Source organism: Amia ocellicauda, chromosome 9, assembly GCF_036373705.1.
Source record: "Amia ocellicauda isolate fAmiCal2 chromosome 9, fAmiCal2.hap1, whole genome shotgun sequence".
In the NCBI taxonomy this organism is placed as follows: Eukaryota; Metazoa; Chordata; class Actinopteri; order Amiiformes; family Amiidae; genus Amia; species Amia ocellicauda.
In genome coordinates this window covers 10,952,089-10,968,738 of record NC_089858.1, presented here as the reverse complement: position 1 = coordinate 10,968,738, position 16,650 = coordinate 10,952,089, and the positions used below count along the sequence as shown (strand labels likewise).

Here is a 16,650-nt window from a genome sequence, read left to right as displayed (position 1 = left end):
CCCATACAAAGCAAGCTGGCTACACCCAAAAATAGCAACCCTAACCTTAATTAGGGCTGTTTACTGGGGACCCTAACCCTAGCACAGACAAAAATTTAACAAATTTTAACATACAAGATCATTGTTAATGCATAATGTTGCTACCTTACTCAAAATAATACTCCAAAAACAACATAAATGTAATCACTAAAGCATTTTGACCTGCTTCTGTATCCCTAAAATGTTGTCAAATACTCATTTTTAAAGATTTTTACATCCAAATCTTCAAATAATAGAGATCCAAATTAATTAGACAACAATATTCATAATCTTCATTCTGATCTGTGATGGGGAGGCCTTGTATTATGCACTATTATAAGAATATTAGTGGGTTACCTGCCCCTTATTACACTTAGTTGTAGTGCTATGGAAGACAGTTGAACATCTTGTTAGCTAATTACATTTATTTCAATGTTTAACATGTTCTGGATACACACACTGACAGGCTGCTGTTACTGATAAAAGTATGATTTTACTTCAAGTACTTTGCAAGAACTTCAGTAGTAAATTTTAGTTGCTAAATACTTTTGTTTGTTGGTTCGTTTTTAGCCTCTTTCTGTTTTGTGCGCTCATCGTTCAGAGAGGTTGCCACAACTTGCTGTAAACAGATCCAAAGAACCTCCTCCAGGTTTTTTCTCGATGCTTAAAACAAATTTCATGTACTGCACAGAACAAAGATGTTTTGCCCTGTAAGTCTGTCAGGAAATTATCAGCGGTACACTTGTAAACACCTACAGACTGTAGCAAGAGATGCTCCCCCTCTTGACAAGAACAACAGCCTCTTCAAAGATCTGGCTGAACATCTTTAGAGTGGAGGAGGTGAAGATCCTGGGAAACCTTTCATTTTTCATACGTTCCACCCCACTGAAGATTTAACCCTGAAGTCATCCAATTCCAAGAGTAAAGGTGAAAATTAATACCACCAAGAAAGGACTGTATAACAGATTGAGTTGTTGAAGTGAAAGAAAAATATGGAAAAGTACTTGTAAGAAAAGCAAGTAAACTGACAGGACCACGAGTACTATAAATATGCTATTTGTGTGGGTCACCAAATTTTAGGGAAATTGCAACTTGATCATTGTAGAGGCTTTATAATTATTTACCTGCCATTTTCATGGGAAACCAATGGCTGATTTGTTCGTAAATTACTGACACACATTTATTTTGAAGGTTCTGTTTTGTTTCTCAACTACCAACATGAAGCATAGTGAGAGGAAACACAGATGACAAAGATCTTACAATTACATGGTGACCATCACTGTAACAATGACTATGGGCCGGATTAAATCAAAGCTTTGACTCACCCGCTAACAGCACACTATGAATCTCATCTTGAGGTGATTTTCAAGTTGAAAAAGAAGCATCTGACAAAAAGTCAGCAACAAGAACAGGTTTGCCGTTTTCTATAAGGAGATGGATTGAAGTTTTGATTTAATCTGGCCCTCATCCTATACCATCTTATTTTGCAGAATACCCAGCGTCTTACTCTGTTGGTGAATAACTGAAGACATTCCTATTCATAATTGTTTAGGGTGTCAATTTGGACTCTCCAGCTGGAAATATACATATTTTTTCTTCCCTATTGTGTTGCAGTCATATAGTTAATGAAGAATCCAACTTGACTTTTAACATCATAGGCCCATATTATTTCTTGATTGTTTTCTTATTTTAAACTCCTTCTTATCAGATCAACAGGCAATAAATACTGGGCCTATTCTTAAAAGCACGATGGGTTTACAGTGCCTCTTTTTGACTAACAACTAAGTGTGGAATAGGATAAAACTAAAGCAAAGAAGGATAGGAAATACAGCCAAACAGAAAGGTTGCAAGAAAAACAACAACTGTGCTTTTTACTGGCAATAAGACAGAACTTTCCCACTTTAAGAAGGAAAAACTGAGACCACTATGAAACTTTCAACTGCCTAAATTAAAAAATAAAGCTCAAGAAAAACAGAATAAGAAAGATATCATTTTAAGTAGATTCAGAAAGAGACACCTTCAGTTCATGTAGGTGCATTTATCTTGAGCCATCCATTTCAGACCCACATTTCCATTATCACTCATGTTCTGTAAGACACGGCTTGGAGAGGGGTCTGGTTTTAAAAGCGCACTCAACTTCCACTGAACATTAAAAGGATTCGTATGTACCAACTGGAAATGGCTCAGCAGTAGACCTTTTGGCTTTCACATCTAGTACATTAAGAATAACAGTTTCCAGAAAAGAAATACAGTAGGTCTGGGCTGAATCATTTTCTTTATACTTTTCTGTAATTCAGTTTATTTTAAACGAACCTCATTGAGCAAAATGTATTTATAACTACAATGAGACCACAATCCCTTCTGAAACGGTTGACAAGTAAATATTGGAAAGATCCTCTGCCTTGACTTGAAAAGTGTAGACATGTCAACGTGGCATACATCGGACTTGCAACTAAATCATGAAATTATGATCTCAACACAATGATTTACTTGGCACGAAGCCAGCGGTTTAAAAAAAAAAATATATATATATATATATACACACACACACACACACACACACACACACACACAATGCATGAAAAGGGATTTGTGGACACATAACAGATTAGGAAAATGGTCTGTAAACTGGCTTAATAACCAACAACTGTCTAGCCATAAAGCTGAGAAGAACACGTGGAAATATCTGAAGTCAGGAATCTTCCATCATTATTTATTTTATTTGAAGGCTTCTGGAAATGTGACTGCACAATTTACTGTTGTGTTCCTCATAATCTGTTTTAGTTCTAATACAGATGAAGACCACAATAATCATGCAGATACTGTTTTACTCCAAACTTTTGACCTAACCTTTATCTTTCACTCCATGAAGGAAAATAGAAACTCATGTATGTTCCCAAGGCATCTCTGTGTTTAGTGCAAGTAAAGGCCTTCAAGCCACCTAACACAATTTTTCCCCCCCCACATCAGAGGCTTAAAGTGAAGCAGCGTGATATGTGACTGCTCACCCAAGCAAGGAACAACGCCGTGCCTAAAATGAAATGACCCGAAGGAAGGTTATTTGTGCTCTGTTTTGACAACTTAATTACATACAAATCCGACTTCCTGGGCAACCAAAACGAAAAGGTCTTGCCAATCCCGATCATGTTAAAAGCAAGCAGCGGCTGTCAACGTGTGTGAATTTCCAGGAGGGAGCACTGAAAACGTGCAAAGCCCAGGGCAAGTACTGCCAGAGCTGGAGCTAAGCAAAATATGAAAGGCCTTAAAATGTAATTGAATGCATTTTTAATAAGTACAAGACAACGGTCCCAGAGTTGCACAAGTTGCCTCACTCCCCACCCCCACCCCCACCGAAACCATGCACCTCTGACTGTCTTATGCTCTAAGAATCCATCGTGTGCTTCCAGGGGGGCGAATTAAGCTGTGTCCATTTTCACTAAGCTACCAAAAGCTAGGCACCTTATTGCATATGAAGGCAAGTCCCAGTGGTACTGGCCAACACTAAGTTTAACATATTAATCAGTGAAATTGCTTTAACATGTCCATGGTGTCTTCTCATGGTCAGCATCATGTCAGACTCACCTTACATACAACAGGGTAAAGCAAAAATATAGAAGGAGAGGGCAGAAATTACCCAGTAGTCTCATAAGCAGTAAAGCGGGTAAAATATGTGGTAAGATGTCAGCAATAAAGGAATATAAACTAGTATATTTTATCCATTTAGGCAATAAACCTGTTAATGAATTCTATATTAGGAGGGAGAAGGGAAAAAAAAACTTTAAACATCTGTCTTCATTAGAGAACGCAGCTAGACATTTTCTCCCTTCAGCATGAAGTTGTTACTTTCTGTTGCTTTCAGGTTTTGTTTTTGTTTTTTTTAGCAACAAGGAACCATTGCAATCTGTGACTGTCAGAGCTACAACGCTCACCACGAAAGTCTCAATATGACATGTGCTGTGATGAGTTGGAGAAATGACGCAGTTTAAGAGAAATGTTTTGTGTAGCACGATGACAGTTGGCCGATGTTTCACCTAAAAGGAATCGTGATAAATAACAGAGATCCCCAGTGAATACTTTTCATCGCTTTCCATTTGGTTGGAGCTTTTCCTCAATCTTCAATAATTACTACCAATGGTACGGCCCTCTTCTCCAAATGTCAGGATCGAAGGAAGTTGAACAAGCTTGGGAAATCACTGGAACATGATTTATGCAGTAAAATAGGTCTATTAAGTGTCGAAGTGAGGAAGAATGACCAATCTTGTTTCAAAACAATCCTTCGAGAAAAGGAACCTGACACGTACACTATTACACACAGCTGAGAAGGTTTACATAGAGAAGAGAAGGGGGCAGAAACTGATGTGATCTTAAGTTGATAAACGTTTTAAATTATTACATGGGATTGTTATCATCTTTGTGTGACCTGCTTTACATTTCTCCTTTACAACCATGTTAATGCTGACATGTTTGATATGTGCCTCTTGGAGAATTACCTACGGTGTGCTATAACCCCAAAGAAAACAAATCTGCATGTAAAGAACTTAATGTTCACTTGCCTCCACTGTGGGTTTGTTGTTGTTGTTGTTTTTCTTTTCAATTAAATTAAATATAAACTATGACTAAGAGAAAGGACTGGAGGGGACAGGGCTAATTACACCACTAGAGGATTTCCCTTTACAAAACAAGAGAAGCTTCTAAAATGAAGAGTAACATTAAAAAGTACAATGAAATTAAAAGAGTAAAAAGGCCTTTTCAATCTACAAATGAGGAATTCTAACCAAATCATTACCTGTTATTAGGCAACTCAACCCCAGGCACTGACGTACTGAAAGATCGTCCTGAAATGCTAAGAGGAAGGCAAAAACACTGTGTTGTCTACTGTAACACAGGCACACCATCCCACCCACTTCCTTCTGTTCTGCTGTCATGTTGTGTTTTGAATTCTGATGTAAGATCTGCAGTTTCCACAACCTTCAATAAGTAGAGACTTTTAAGCCTTTGACACAAAGAGAACTAGCCTAATCAAATCCACAGAACATGACTGTTTGTATCGGACAATTGCCCACTTAACTTACTTGTACCTACCTGGAAATCTTTGGCATGGTGATTAAATAAGGCATGTTACTGAAGGGGCAGATCTAACAAGAAGTCAGTAAGTGCTCCTTTACGACAGTGTTTATAATCAAACTTTACAATGTACTGCATTGGAAACTTGTGTGACGTCCTGTAGAAAAGGCTGTTCAAGGCAGTGAAGGCCTGCTTGCTCCCAAGAGTTGCTTCCAGATTCCAATTGCTTCCAAAACACATTATATAACATTGAACCATTATGTAAGCTTATATTTAGCTCATCCTCACTGTGCGTTATCTTTAGAAACCTATAGCAACGCCTCTCACAGTTCATCAACACCTTGTTTTAAGTAGGAGGGAGTTAAGAAAGGTTTGTGAGTGATATAAATCAATGACAGACCGTGTCTTTGAAGCCTGAGAACAACTTCTAGTTTAAAAATGGATATAAAATATCCTATTTAAAAAAAAGTAACTTTAAAAGTAGTTTCTGTTCTTCCATAGCTCATAAACCTAGCTGTAATATATTATGTTTTCTATAGGAAACTAGAAGAGTAACCAATGGACTTACGTGTCTAGGTAGCACTGTTTTGCCAAGCGACCCAAATGTCCAACATAATATTGTTATGTTGCAGGACATTTAATTTAAAATGGAGGTAGCATTAAATCCACTTCTGGGCAGATGCAGGTGTTGAAAAAGAGCAAGTACAGTCATTCTACTCCGAAACAATGATTTTGATAGAAAAAGTAAAGCACATTTATAACTATACATTTATATCTGCTCCTGTAAACTTGAAAACAAAAACAATACATAATTTATATTAGATAAAGAGCATGTACAGAGTGTAAACATTTTATATGTTTTTCAACTTTTTAATATGAAATTAATTTATTTTTGTTACCCTACATTAACTAAATGATCATCATACCTAAAGGAATATTACAAGTCTTCCTACACCATGAATGTCTTGATTTAGGTGATCTACACAGTGGCCCTATACTCCTTGTTGAAACAATTCAATGGAACATACCTGATGTCATATCCATACATGTCTTTCTCTGGTCGCCCATGGATGATCCAGTGAGCAAGTTCCTTCCCACAGCCTCCTCCAAGCATCATACCTGGGGGGAGAAAAATTATGAAAGAACCGAACCACCGTTCAGAAAACCAACTGAAACCCACAGTTTAGTCTATTTTTCACCCTGAGGATTTTTTTTTCCAGGTTGTGGTTTATTTTGTGATTCTAATTATCATGAAGTCACTTTTGTGTTTAATTGTATGAATTCAAAACCTGCTGACTGTCAGGTAGCTTTTCTTCTACTCCAGCCACAGTAAGAGTAACCAACAGGTTGACACCTTATATTTCTTATATTTAAACCCGCTAATGAGAACGCCTAATTCACTCCCTTAATCATTCCTTTATCAACCCTGTGTCTTGTAAATCAAATGGAAAAACACATTTACAAGTTCTTCCTTATCTGTTTCCATTTCAGAGCATTGCTCTTGGCTTTTAAGCTCTAAAACCAACAGCTGTACAGACATCTGTGGGCTTGTCTTATTTACAGCGCAGGTACAATTTCCATTAAGTGAAAAACATGTTCAGATGTTTCGGCTGCTCTGATTTCACAGCTTTTTAAGTCCACAATAATTTTGATTGTAGAGTAGGGATGCCAGTACACACAAACTAACTGAAAAGAAATCTGTGCAGTGAATCAAATGACATAAAGAGCCAAAGGAATACTCAACAGCATGTGTGCACAACACCTGAAATTAGGACAGGATTTCACAATTTCTTACCTTTCTGCTAATCTGAGAACATCAAAGATATATTTGAAAGAAGATTTCTGTCCAGTGTTAATCAGTATGACTTAGCCCTGAAACCATTCTCTCTATAAAGTCTTGCAAAACTAAGTAGAAACACAGACAGAACAAATTAAAAAAGTAATAAAAGGACAATTTTGATCATATAATATACAAGGGGGAGACCGAAAGTGAGACCATAAATGTCACGCAGGGGAAGTTCTGCGTTATGGAAAACCATTTTAAGGTTTGGCATGAGTTTACTAAAAGAGGTTGAAAACATCAGACTTAACAGTCATAGTAGCAGGAAGCCTACTAAAGCTGGAAAAGAGATTTCTGGTGTTAATGAATAATTAATAAGTAGATCCAGGTCAAATACAGTTAGTGAACTGAGACACAGTACAATCGTCTATGGCAGAGCCTGCATTAATTTGCCATGAGCACAATAGGACTTTCAAAAGTATATTTATAGGTTTGTGATAATTCAATGAAAAAAAGCTCATTAAATTGTCCATGGTTATATAAAGTCCTACTATCAAATTTGTATATTTTCATATGTTACAGCTACAGTTCTGATCCAGTATCGGAATCTGGGATATTTTGTGAATTAAACTGGGATGTGTAAAATGTGCAGTGTTGCTCCATTGATTTAGAAACGTTAAAGAATTGACAGCCACTATGTGAAGGTGTTACCAAAGTCTAGGTCACTGCGCCTTATGACAGATATTTACAACCTCAGTGTTGAGAAAAATCTATGTCGACAACAACAACAAAAAAGAAAAACGAGATGTGCTCTCATGCCAGATGCATTCAATATTGCTGCTATCATGAGTAATTTGAATGCACGGCAATTTCAAGGCATCCAACACAAATCCACATATCTGGGATTAAGTTGAGTAATTCCACCGCAGGGAATGAGATACAGGGGTAAAATGAAAAAAGGAGAAAGAACAGAAAAATAATATTCAGTTTTCTTCACAAATACATCTTAATTCAGTGGTATTTCTGTAAATGTCAAAAACAGAGATGCGAGCAAAGAGGGAGTTTGAGGCTGCCTCGTTCTCGTTCAAATTAGCCCCCCAAGGAACACGATGGACTGCATATTTTCCCTCTAGATGCGATATACTGTGAGGCATAGACCGATAGAATGTTTCAGTGCTTGAACAACGTACTTGCTCTTTCCAGTTTTACTTCCAGATAAGTTACATGTTCTCACATAATGGTCACCTGTACAATTTCAACTAAATGAGCTGAGGCCTATGCAATTCTAATGGATTTGTTCAGGGTTGACTTGTGTTTCAGGATTACCATGATGATACAGTTTCAGAAGCAAATGTGGAACAGTAACTACTAGGTTCTTGTCAGCTGACCAACGGTGGCACTTCAGTGCAATCTGAATACATAGTGATGCTTTAAATCTGTGGACTTACTGGAATAAAGTGCAGCCCAACTACAGAATTAGGCCCCGTACCCACATGTAGACAAAATCAATCACTAAGGTTTATGCAAAACAAGTAAACGACCAAAAGAACAAAAATCCCAAAAGAACATTCAATATAAACTGAAACACAAGGTCATATCCTCTGCATAATTTGGAGATTCAATAACCTGCCTTCTGCAAGCTGTTTCATTATATTAAAAAAAAAAAAAATTCTTGCTGTAATGCCAATCAAATCAATACCCCTTATACTAGACAAGAACAAAGGCAAAACTGGTGCTATAAGATTGTTCTGAAATGTTCACCTGAGAGGCTCTCTCGAAATTTCTTGTCAACTAAACAAAACTGAATTTATGTGGGGACTGATGGGCAATTTTGTAAATGAGGTCACCATCTTTCTCGAATGATCTTCCCAGTTGAGTTTAAAAATTAAGCTTTAAAAAAATAAAATTACATTTAAATTAATTTTGTAAAAAAATTACAAAGACTTAAGTAACGCATCCCTTCTGGCACAACTTTATTTTTCACAATCCAAGTAAGTACTGAAATGGATAACCAGTCAACTAAGGACACGGATCAGGTCTAAAGGATGTTTAAGGAAAATATGTGGGATTACATGCAGAATACAGAATACAGCAGTGGTTTCTTGTGCAAAAGAATATGTATCCAACATAACCTGTCAATTATGCTGCCGATTATTAAGATCTTTAAAAAAACAGATGGGCATGTTTCTTGGAATGACAAGTTAGTGACATCTGGAGGAGCACAAAGGATTTTTCTTATATAACATTACTAATGGCTCAGCTGAGCTGTGCTAGGTCTTTGTACTATTAGGCATACATTCCAAAACATATACTTTTAAATTATCATCATCATATCTGTCTCTTTGCTCTTCCAATTACATACATTTGAGTATTTCTCAGATTAGAAAATGCATTATACAAATACATTTGACGTGGTTAAAAATTCCAACACTCCAGCTACAGGATCCGTGAAGCATAAATGAGGAGTTTTGTCTCAGTGACGGATATTTTGTTGAGAAGATAAGATCCCTGTGGAGCCTCAAGCCTTTGATAGGCACTGGCGAGCCTGCTTAAAATAACCGTCAGAAAATGGAGTGAAGCCACTTCTTGCAGGATGTGCAGAAAACTATGCAGGATCTCTAATAATGTATGTGGGGCTGCCTCTCCAGCACTGTTGTGTATGTTTGGATGATGAGTGCAGAGCCCCCGCACTGTCATTCTGTCTCAGCAACTCTCTCCCACGCAGGGGCCCGTCACCGCACACCAGCCTCCTCTAGGTACAAAGCAGCATTCACTGTTCGATCAATCACATCAGCAACTGTGCAGCCCCACACACACACGACCCACAAGAACTATTTTAAGAACGAAAAAGTTTAAAAAAAAAAAAAGAGCTAAACAAAAGGGCAACGTGATAATATGCGGAGGAAACAGGCTTGTCTGTATCTCATGGCACAGTGAACACTAATATACAAAATGTATTTGCACAAAATTAAGATTTAGCAAGGTTAATCATTGTGCTCGCTGCTCAAATTAAATATTGAATCATTTTCACTTTCAGCTTGCCAGCACTCTCTGATAAGGATGAAGAAAAGATTTAAGAAAGTTAGGCAAGGGACCATTGTCCTGGGCTTCTAAGCAGCTTTACCTAGTATTGTTTTTGATCAGCTCAAAAAGGTCATCAAAACCAGACCTTCTTACCACTGGGATGAGAGAGATTTAAGAAAAATCTTGTTCCTGTAAAAGAAAAGGACTTTGTGCCTTTGAGCTCTCTTGGCCAGAATTCTGAGTTTGATCTTTGTTTTGGTTTTAGGTTTGTTTTGTATTTTGTCTGGGGGGGAGAGCCATCCCAATCCTATATTTTAATTCTATGAAGCAATTGAGGAGGCATCTTACAGGAAGAGGAATAGATAACACATCCTGGCACATCCCTCCAGACTGTCTGGTACAGATGTGTCCAGTGACTGTCTATCTGCTGCAGGAACGAGGCCTGTCAGCTTCTACTATGTTCTCCTGCATTGGTCTTCAACATCTTGAAAGATTTATTTAACATGTTCGACGCAGCCCGTTTTTCTTTTATTTAACAGCATTATGTTGTCATATATACTTCATCGTCTCTGGACTGGGTGCGTAACAGCTGTCTTTAGCTTCAGTTTCATTTCAGCCTTTTGAGATTGTCTTCTGTCTTCGGAAGCAAGATGTGTTGCTACTTCTGTCAAATGGTGGCCTCTCTTAGTTTACCCAAGCTTTGTTGACGTACCTTGCTGACACTCTGCCAGAAATGTGTCCTAATTTACATTTCTGGACAAGCATCAAAATGTTTGGGCCTTAGGTCCAAGTTCACAAAGTCTCAGAATCACTTTCATAAAGCCACATCGAATAAGAGTCAAGGCTTCTTCCACATCAGCAAAACAAGAACAAGTCTGTGAGAGTGACAGCCATGGTTATTATTTGGAGAGTCAATGTTTTAATTAGTTATGTAAACTGTTATTTAGAACAGTGGGAAAAAGGTGGAAAAGTGCATCTCCTATGTATGCAACTTATTTCCCAGGATTGTGCTTAGATCATCTTAAAAGGCCTAATTGACACTCAAATTAGGTCAAACAAGATCAGCTATCATAGAAGACTTAAAATTCTATGTTCTTCTTCACTTTTATTTCCACATTCTGAAGACATCTGTAAATCATTTATACAACACCAGAAGAAGTAGGGTGCATGGTATCAAAAGTGCCAGTTGCTTGCAGAAGTGCCACAAGATGGAAGTGCAAGTGTGCTAGAATTTTTATCAATCAGTTTCCATTAAAAATGTCTGGGGGGAAAGGTTCAATTTTCTCACCTGCACTGTTGAAGCCACAGCCTAAGAAGAATCCTCTGACTTCGGGAGCCTCACCCATCAAAGGCTTGTGATCAGCAGTGAAGGATTCTGGGAGGGGAAAGGGTAATAGACAACAGTGCAACCATTAAAAAGAGAACCCAGGCTTGGTTGGTATGTTCTTGCTCTAGAAAATGGCACATATATATGTGTTTTTACAAGCTGCAAACCACATCATTAGATTTTGAAATTGAGGCCATATTTTGAGATGATATGAGGGATTAACAGTTACTCTATAATTTAAGAACCACTTAATGTAAATCTCTGGTGAAGGCAGTTTGTCCTTTCCCTAAATGAGAGCAATTCAATGCTTGAATGTCAGCAGCTATTTACACCAGAACATCTGTTTTGTTGTTGTTTTTTAACACTGCAACGTTGAAAAAGAAAACTACAGGAGGGAGACGGGCAGGTAAACAACCCCCACCCCCGCCCAAATACAAAGGGTATTTTTGCAAAAAGTAAATTAGTGCGCAATCTCCACAGCAATATTTAACACACCTTTCCAATTACTTATAAAAAAGAAAAGAAAAAAACGACCCATGCATCTGTATCTCAGATGAGAGGTTAAAAAAGAAGAGAGAAGGAAAATGAATTTAGAGAGAGAGGCATATATTTTATTCATCTTCTCTTAAGTGCAACGCAGGGCAATAACTAGTCTCTCTGATCTCTCTTTCTCTCATTAAACCCCTGCCATTCGCGAGCCCAGGAACAAAATCAGGCTGAGAAGCCCTTTGAACAATTAAGCTTTAGCCTGGATAGACCATAGGGGCACAACTCTTAGGGCCATGATGGCAAAGGAAGGGGTAAACAGCAGAACTCAGAAAAACTGCATCAAAAATTTAGCTATTATTCTACTCGTCAATTCCAACATCTGCCACTCCTTTAAAGTGTAACCAAAAACATTGGTTAGATTTTGTCCCTATACAGGGCATCTGTAGAGTTAAATGATAATAAGTTGAAATTCCCAGGAAATTAAGGGAACATAAATCAATCTGTTCCCCATATTAGATGAGTCTGTTATATTATATCAGGGGAAGTACAATACCATTTTAAATTTTACTGTAATTGAAAAGACCAAACAGCACAATGCTTAAGGTAATAAAGGAATTCCTTGCAAATGTCTGGTGGGCCAGAAAGTTGGCACTCTGTTTGAAAATATTATTTTATACAGTGTTATATAATATAAGGCAGTGGTGCATTTGGCTCAGAGGTAAGGACAATTTGATTTCTAACAAAGAACCTAATATATTAAACTGCAGAGAAATGGGACCATATTTTACAATTTTTCATTTGAAAAGAAAAAGTAGTTAATCCTGTATCTATGTTCGTTTTCCTTGTCTGGAAAGATGTATTTTTTGGGGGGAACAGGTTTGTGAATCTCTGCTTCAGCCAGTTCCCTTCACCAGCACGTCAGTCAGCGCGAGGCGGTCAGGCTCTCTGGCGAAAGTGCCGCTGTGTACCTGTCATGTTCCATTAGGCCAGGCTGAGCGCACCGGCCTGCTTCCCAGGCAGAGCTGATATAGATCACACCCTCGGGATACACAGCAGCTTTCTCTACTTAAAGGCTCCTCATACATCTTTAATTGTCCCTCCACCTGCAAACCAGCAAAGTTTATCCCTAAATAGAAGGGGGGGGGTCGCATTGCACTTTTTTGACAAGCAGATGAAAGACACTCATTTTTTATTTCTTTTTGCAGTACCTGCCTCTGCTGAAGACTAAAGTCAAAATGCTAACTTCACATTTTTCTCAGGGAGTGCTGGGTGAAATATTTGGGTGGCACTAGCGCTAACTTTCACAGATGTGGAAATTTATATATAAATCACAGAAATTATGTGTATCACAGTGTACACTCACCTAAAGGATTATTAGGAACACCTGTTCAATTTCTCATTAATGCAATTATCGAACCAACCAATCACATGGCAGTTGCTTCAATGCATTTAGGGGTGTGGTCCTGGTCAAGACAATCTCCTGAACTCCAAACTGAATGTCTGAATGGGAAAGAAAGGTGATTTAAGCAATTTTGAGCGTGGCATGGTTGTTGGTGCCAGACGGGCCGGTCTGAGTATTTCACAATCTGCTCAGTTACTGGGATTTTCACGCACAACCATTTCTAGGGTTTACAAAGAATGGTGTGAAAAGGGAAAAACATCCAGTATGCGGCAGTCCTGTGGGCGAAAATGCCTTGTTGATGCTAGAGGTCAGAGGAGAATGGGCCGACTGATTCAAGCTGATAGAAGAGCAACTTTGACTGAAATAACCACTCGTTACAACCGAGGTATGCAGCAAAGCATTTGTGAAGCCACAACACGTACAACCTTGAGGCGGATGGGCTACAACAGCAGAAGACCCCACCGGGTACCACTCATCTCCACTACAAATAGGAAAAAGAGGCTACAATTTGCACAAGCTCACCAAAATTGGACAGTTGAAGACTGGAAAAATGTTGCCTGGTCTGATGAGTCTCGATTTCTGTTGAGACATTCAGATGGTAGAGTCAGAATTTGGCGTAAACAGAATGAGAACATGGATCCATCATGCCTTGTTACCACTGTGCAGGCTGGTGGTGGTGGTGTAATGGTGTGGGGGATGTTTTCTTGGCACACTTTAAATGCCACGGCCTACCTGAGCATTGTTTCTGACCATGTCCATCCCTTTATGACCACCATGTACCCATCCTCTGATGGCTACTTCCAGCAGGATAATGCACCATGTCACAAAGGTCGAATCATTTCAAATTGGTTTCTTGAACATGACAATGAGTTCACTGTACTAAACTGGCCCCCACAGTCACCAGATCTCAACCCAATAGAGCATCTTTGGGATGTGGTGGAACGGGAGCTTCGTGCCCTGGATGTGCATCCCACAAATCTCCATCAACTGCAAGATGCTATCCTATCAATATGGGCCAACATTTCTAAAGAATGCTTTCAGCACCTTGTTGAATCAAGGCCACGTAGAATTAAGGCGAAAGGGGGTCAAACACAGTATTAGTATGGTGTTCCTAATAATCCTTTAGGTGAGTGTATATACACTCACCTAAAGGATTATGAGGAACACCATACTAATACTGTGTTTGACCCCCTTTCGCCTTCAGAACTGCCTTAATTCTACGTGGCATTGATTCAACAAGGTGCTGAAAGCATTCTTTAGAAATGTTGGCCCATATTGATAGGATAGCATCTTGCAGTTGATGGAGATTTGTGGGATGCACATCCAGGGCACGAAGCTCCCGTTCCACCACATCCCAAAGATGCTCTATTGAGTTGAGATCTGGTGACTGTGGGGGCCAGTTTAGTACAGTGAACTCATTACATGTTCAAGAAACCAATTTGAAATGATTGGACCTTTGTGACATGGTGCATTATCCTGCTGGAAGTAGCCATCAGAGGATGGGTACATGGTGGTCATAAAGGGATGGACATGGTCAGAAACAATGCTCAGGTAGGCCGTGGCATTTAAACGATGCCCAATTGGCACTAAGGGGCCTAAAGTGTGCCAAGAAAACATCCCCCACACCATTACACCACCACCACCAGCCTGCACGTGGTAACAAGGCATGATGGATCCATGTTCTCATTCTGTTTACGCCAAATTCTGACTCTACCATCTGAATGTCTCAACAGAAATCGAGACTCATCAGACCAGGCAACATTTTTCCAGTCTTCAACTGTCCAATTTTGGTGAGCTTGTGCAAATTGTAGCCTCTTTTTCCTATTTGTAGTGGAGATGAGTGGTACCCGGTGGGGTCTTTTGCTGTTGTAGCCCATCCGCCTCAAGGTTGTACGTGTTGTGGCTTCACAAATGCTTTGCTGCATACCTCGGTTGTAACGAGTGGTTATTTCAGTCAAAGTTGCTCTTCTATCAGCTTGAATCAGTCGGCCCATTCTCCTCTGACCTCTAGCATCAACAAGGCATTTTCGCCCACAGGACTGCCGCATACTGGATGTTTTTCCCTTTTCACACCATTATTTGTAAACCCTAGAAATGGTTGTGTGTGAAAATCCCAGTAACTGAGCAGATTGTGAAATACTCAGACCGGCCCGTCTGGCACCAACAACCATGCCACGCTCAAAATTGCTTAAATCCCCTTTCTTTCCCATTCAGACATTCAGTTTGGAGTTCAGGAGATTGTCTTGACCAGGACCACACCCCTAAATGCATTGAAGCAACTGCCATGTGATTGGTTGGTTAGATAATTGCATTAATGAGAAATTGAACAGGTGTTCCTAATAATCCTTTAGGAGAGTGTATATGCACCATTGTATAAGTTCAATTTCATGTCTATTCATTTGCATCTCATTGACGGCTAAAGACAATGAGAGTAGCACACAGTGAATGACACACATCGATGTATTCACTCTCTAGGAGCAGAGACGCTCCTTGAGAGTAGAGAAGGAGACAATCAGAATGAGCTTACTCAATTACCTGTCTCCGTACAATGCTTAAAAAAAAACGATTCCTTTAAGGCTCTGGTATTGCTTTAATTATCTCATTTAGGCCTTGCCACAAGACTGTGGCAGATAATCGGCATCTGGGAAGGAACGGTTTACTTCAATGACAGTGCAAAAGCTCATCGGTGCAGAAGGAGGGTTAGAGGCAGGCCAGTGCACTGGAAGGAAGGCAGGTGGAAGGCTGCATGCTGAAGCAGCAGTTCCTCTTGGGGCAGCTGCACCTTCAGTAGATCAGAGGGGAAAAGGTCTGAGTCTATTTGATCATCTCAGTGGTGCCAGCACACCAACTGCTGACTAACTGGGTTCAACAGAGCACTTGGAACTTCGAGCTGAAAATGGGCAACCGCAGGGGACACGGAGAGAAACCAAAATGACAAGTCAGCAGCAACAGCAGCAGCAAAACACAACACATAAAATCTGAAATCAAAACTTTCAGTCAGCTCAGGAAAACAACCCCAGCCATCAGCCTGGTGTTGTACTGAAAGGCATGTGAGCACAATAAAATAATGTTATACCTTCCTGATCTCCAGGACTTATTACTCACAAATCTAGTAATAATGAAAGAGGCAAATCTGCACATAGCTTCCTCGTTTCACTTTTAAAATTGACATCACTCCCCTTTAAGGCCTGGTCTCTGTTAATCCAGACAAAACAATTCAGTTCCCTCACTAACATACGGAAACATGAGTTTCAGATTCAGCACAGTCCTTCGGCAATTTTCCATTAGATCTCCAGTTCCTTTTTTAGACTTTAGGGGGTAAGGGCATTGCACGGGCAAATTGAAATGTGCTTAAATGGCACGAAACCAATGGAGAAGACATTTAACGGTAAGGGAGGTTATAGGGTGCAACTACAAAAACAAGAGTAACAAGAATGTGTTGAGAGATCACCTAGGTTTGAACTCAGCCTTGTATAAACAAAGCATGGAAAAGGAAGAGACTCTTACATGAGTAACTCTAATCTTTCTGATGGCTACAAGGTCACT

The 16,650-nt window shown here is 39.3% G+C and overlaps 1 protein-coding gene across 4 annotated transcripts in view; it reads right to left on the bottom strand.

Annotated features, from left to right (window-relative positions):
- sardh (sarcosine dehydrogenase) overlaps positions 1–16,650 on the bottom strand; it is a 73,280-nt gene that overhangs the window by 44,941 nt on the left and 11,689 nt on the right. For all 4 annotated transcript variants that reach the window (XM_066713122.1, XM_066713125.1, XM_066713124.1 and 1 more), the window contains exons 10-11: positions 11,175–11,261; positions 6,111–6,201 (exon numbers count right to left, since the gene is read on the bottom strand). In XM_066713122.1, coding sequence (XP_066569219.1) covers positions 6,111–6,201; positions 11,175–11,261 — 178 coding nt within the window. The remainder of the gene's footprint in view (positions 1–6,110; positions 6,202–11,174; positions 11,262–16,650) is intronic.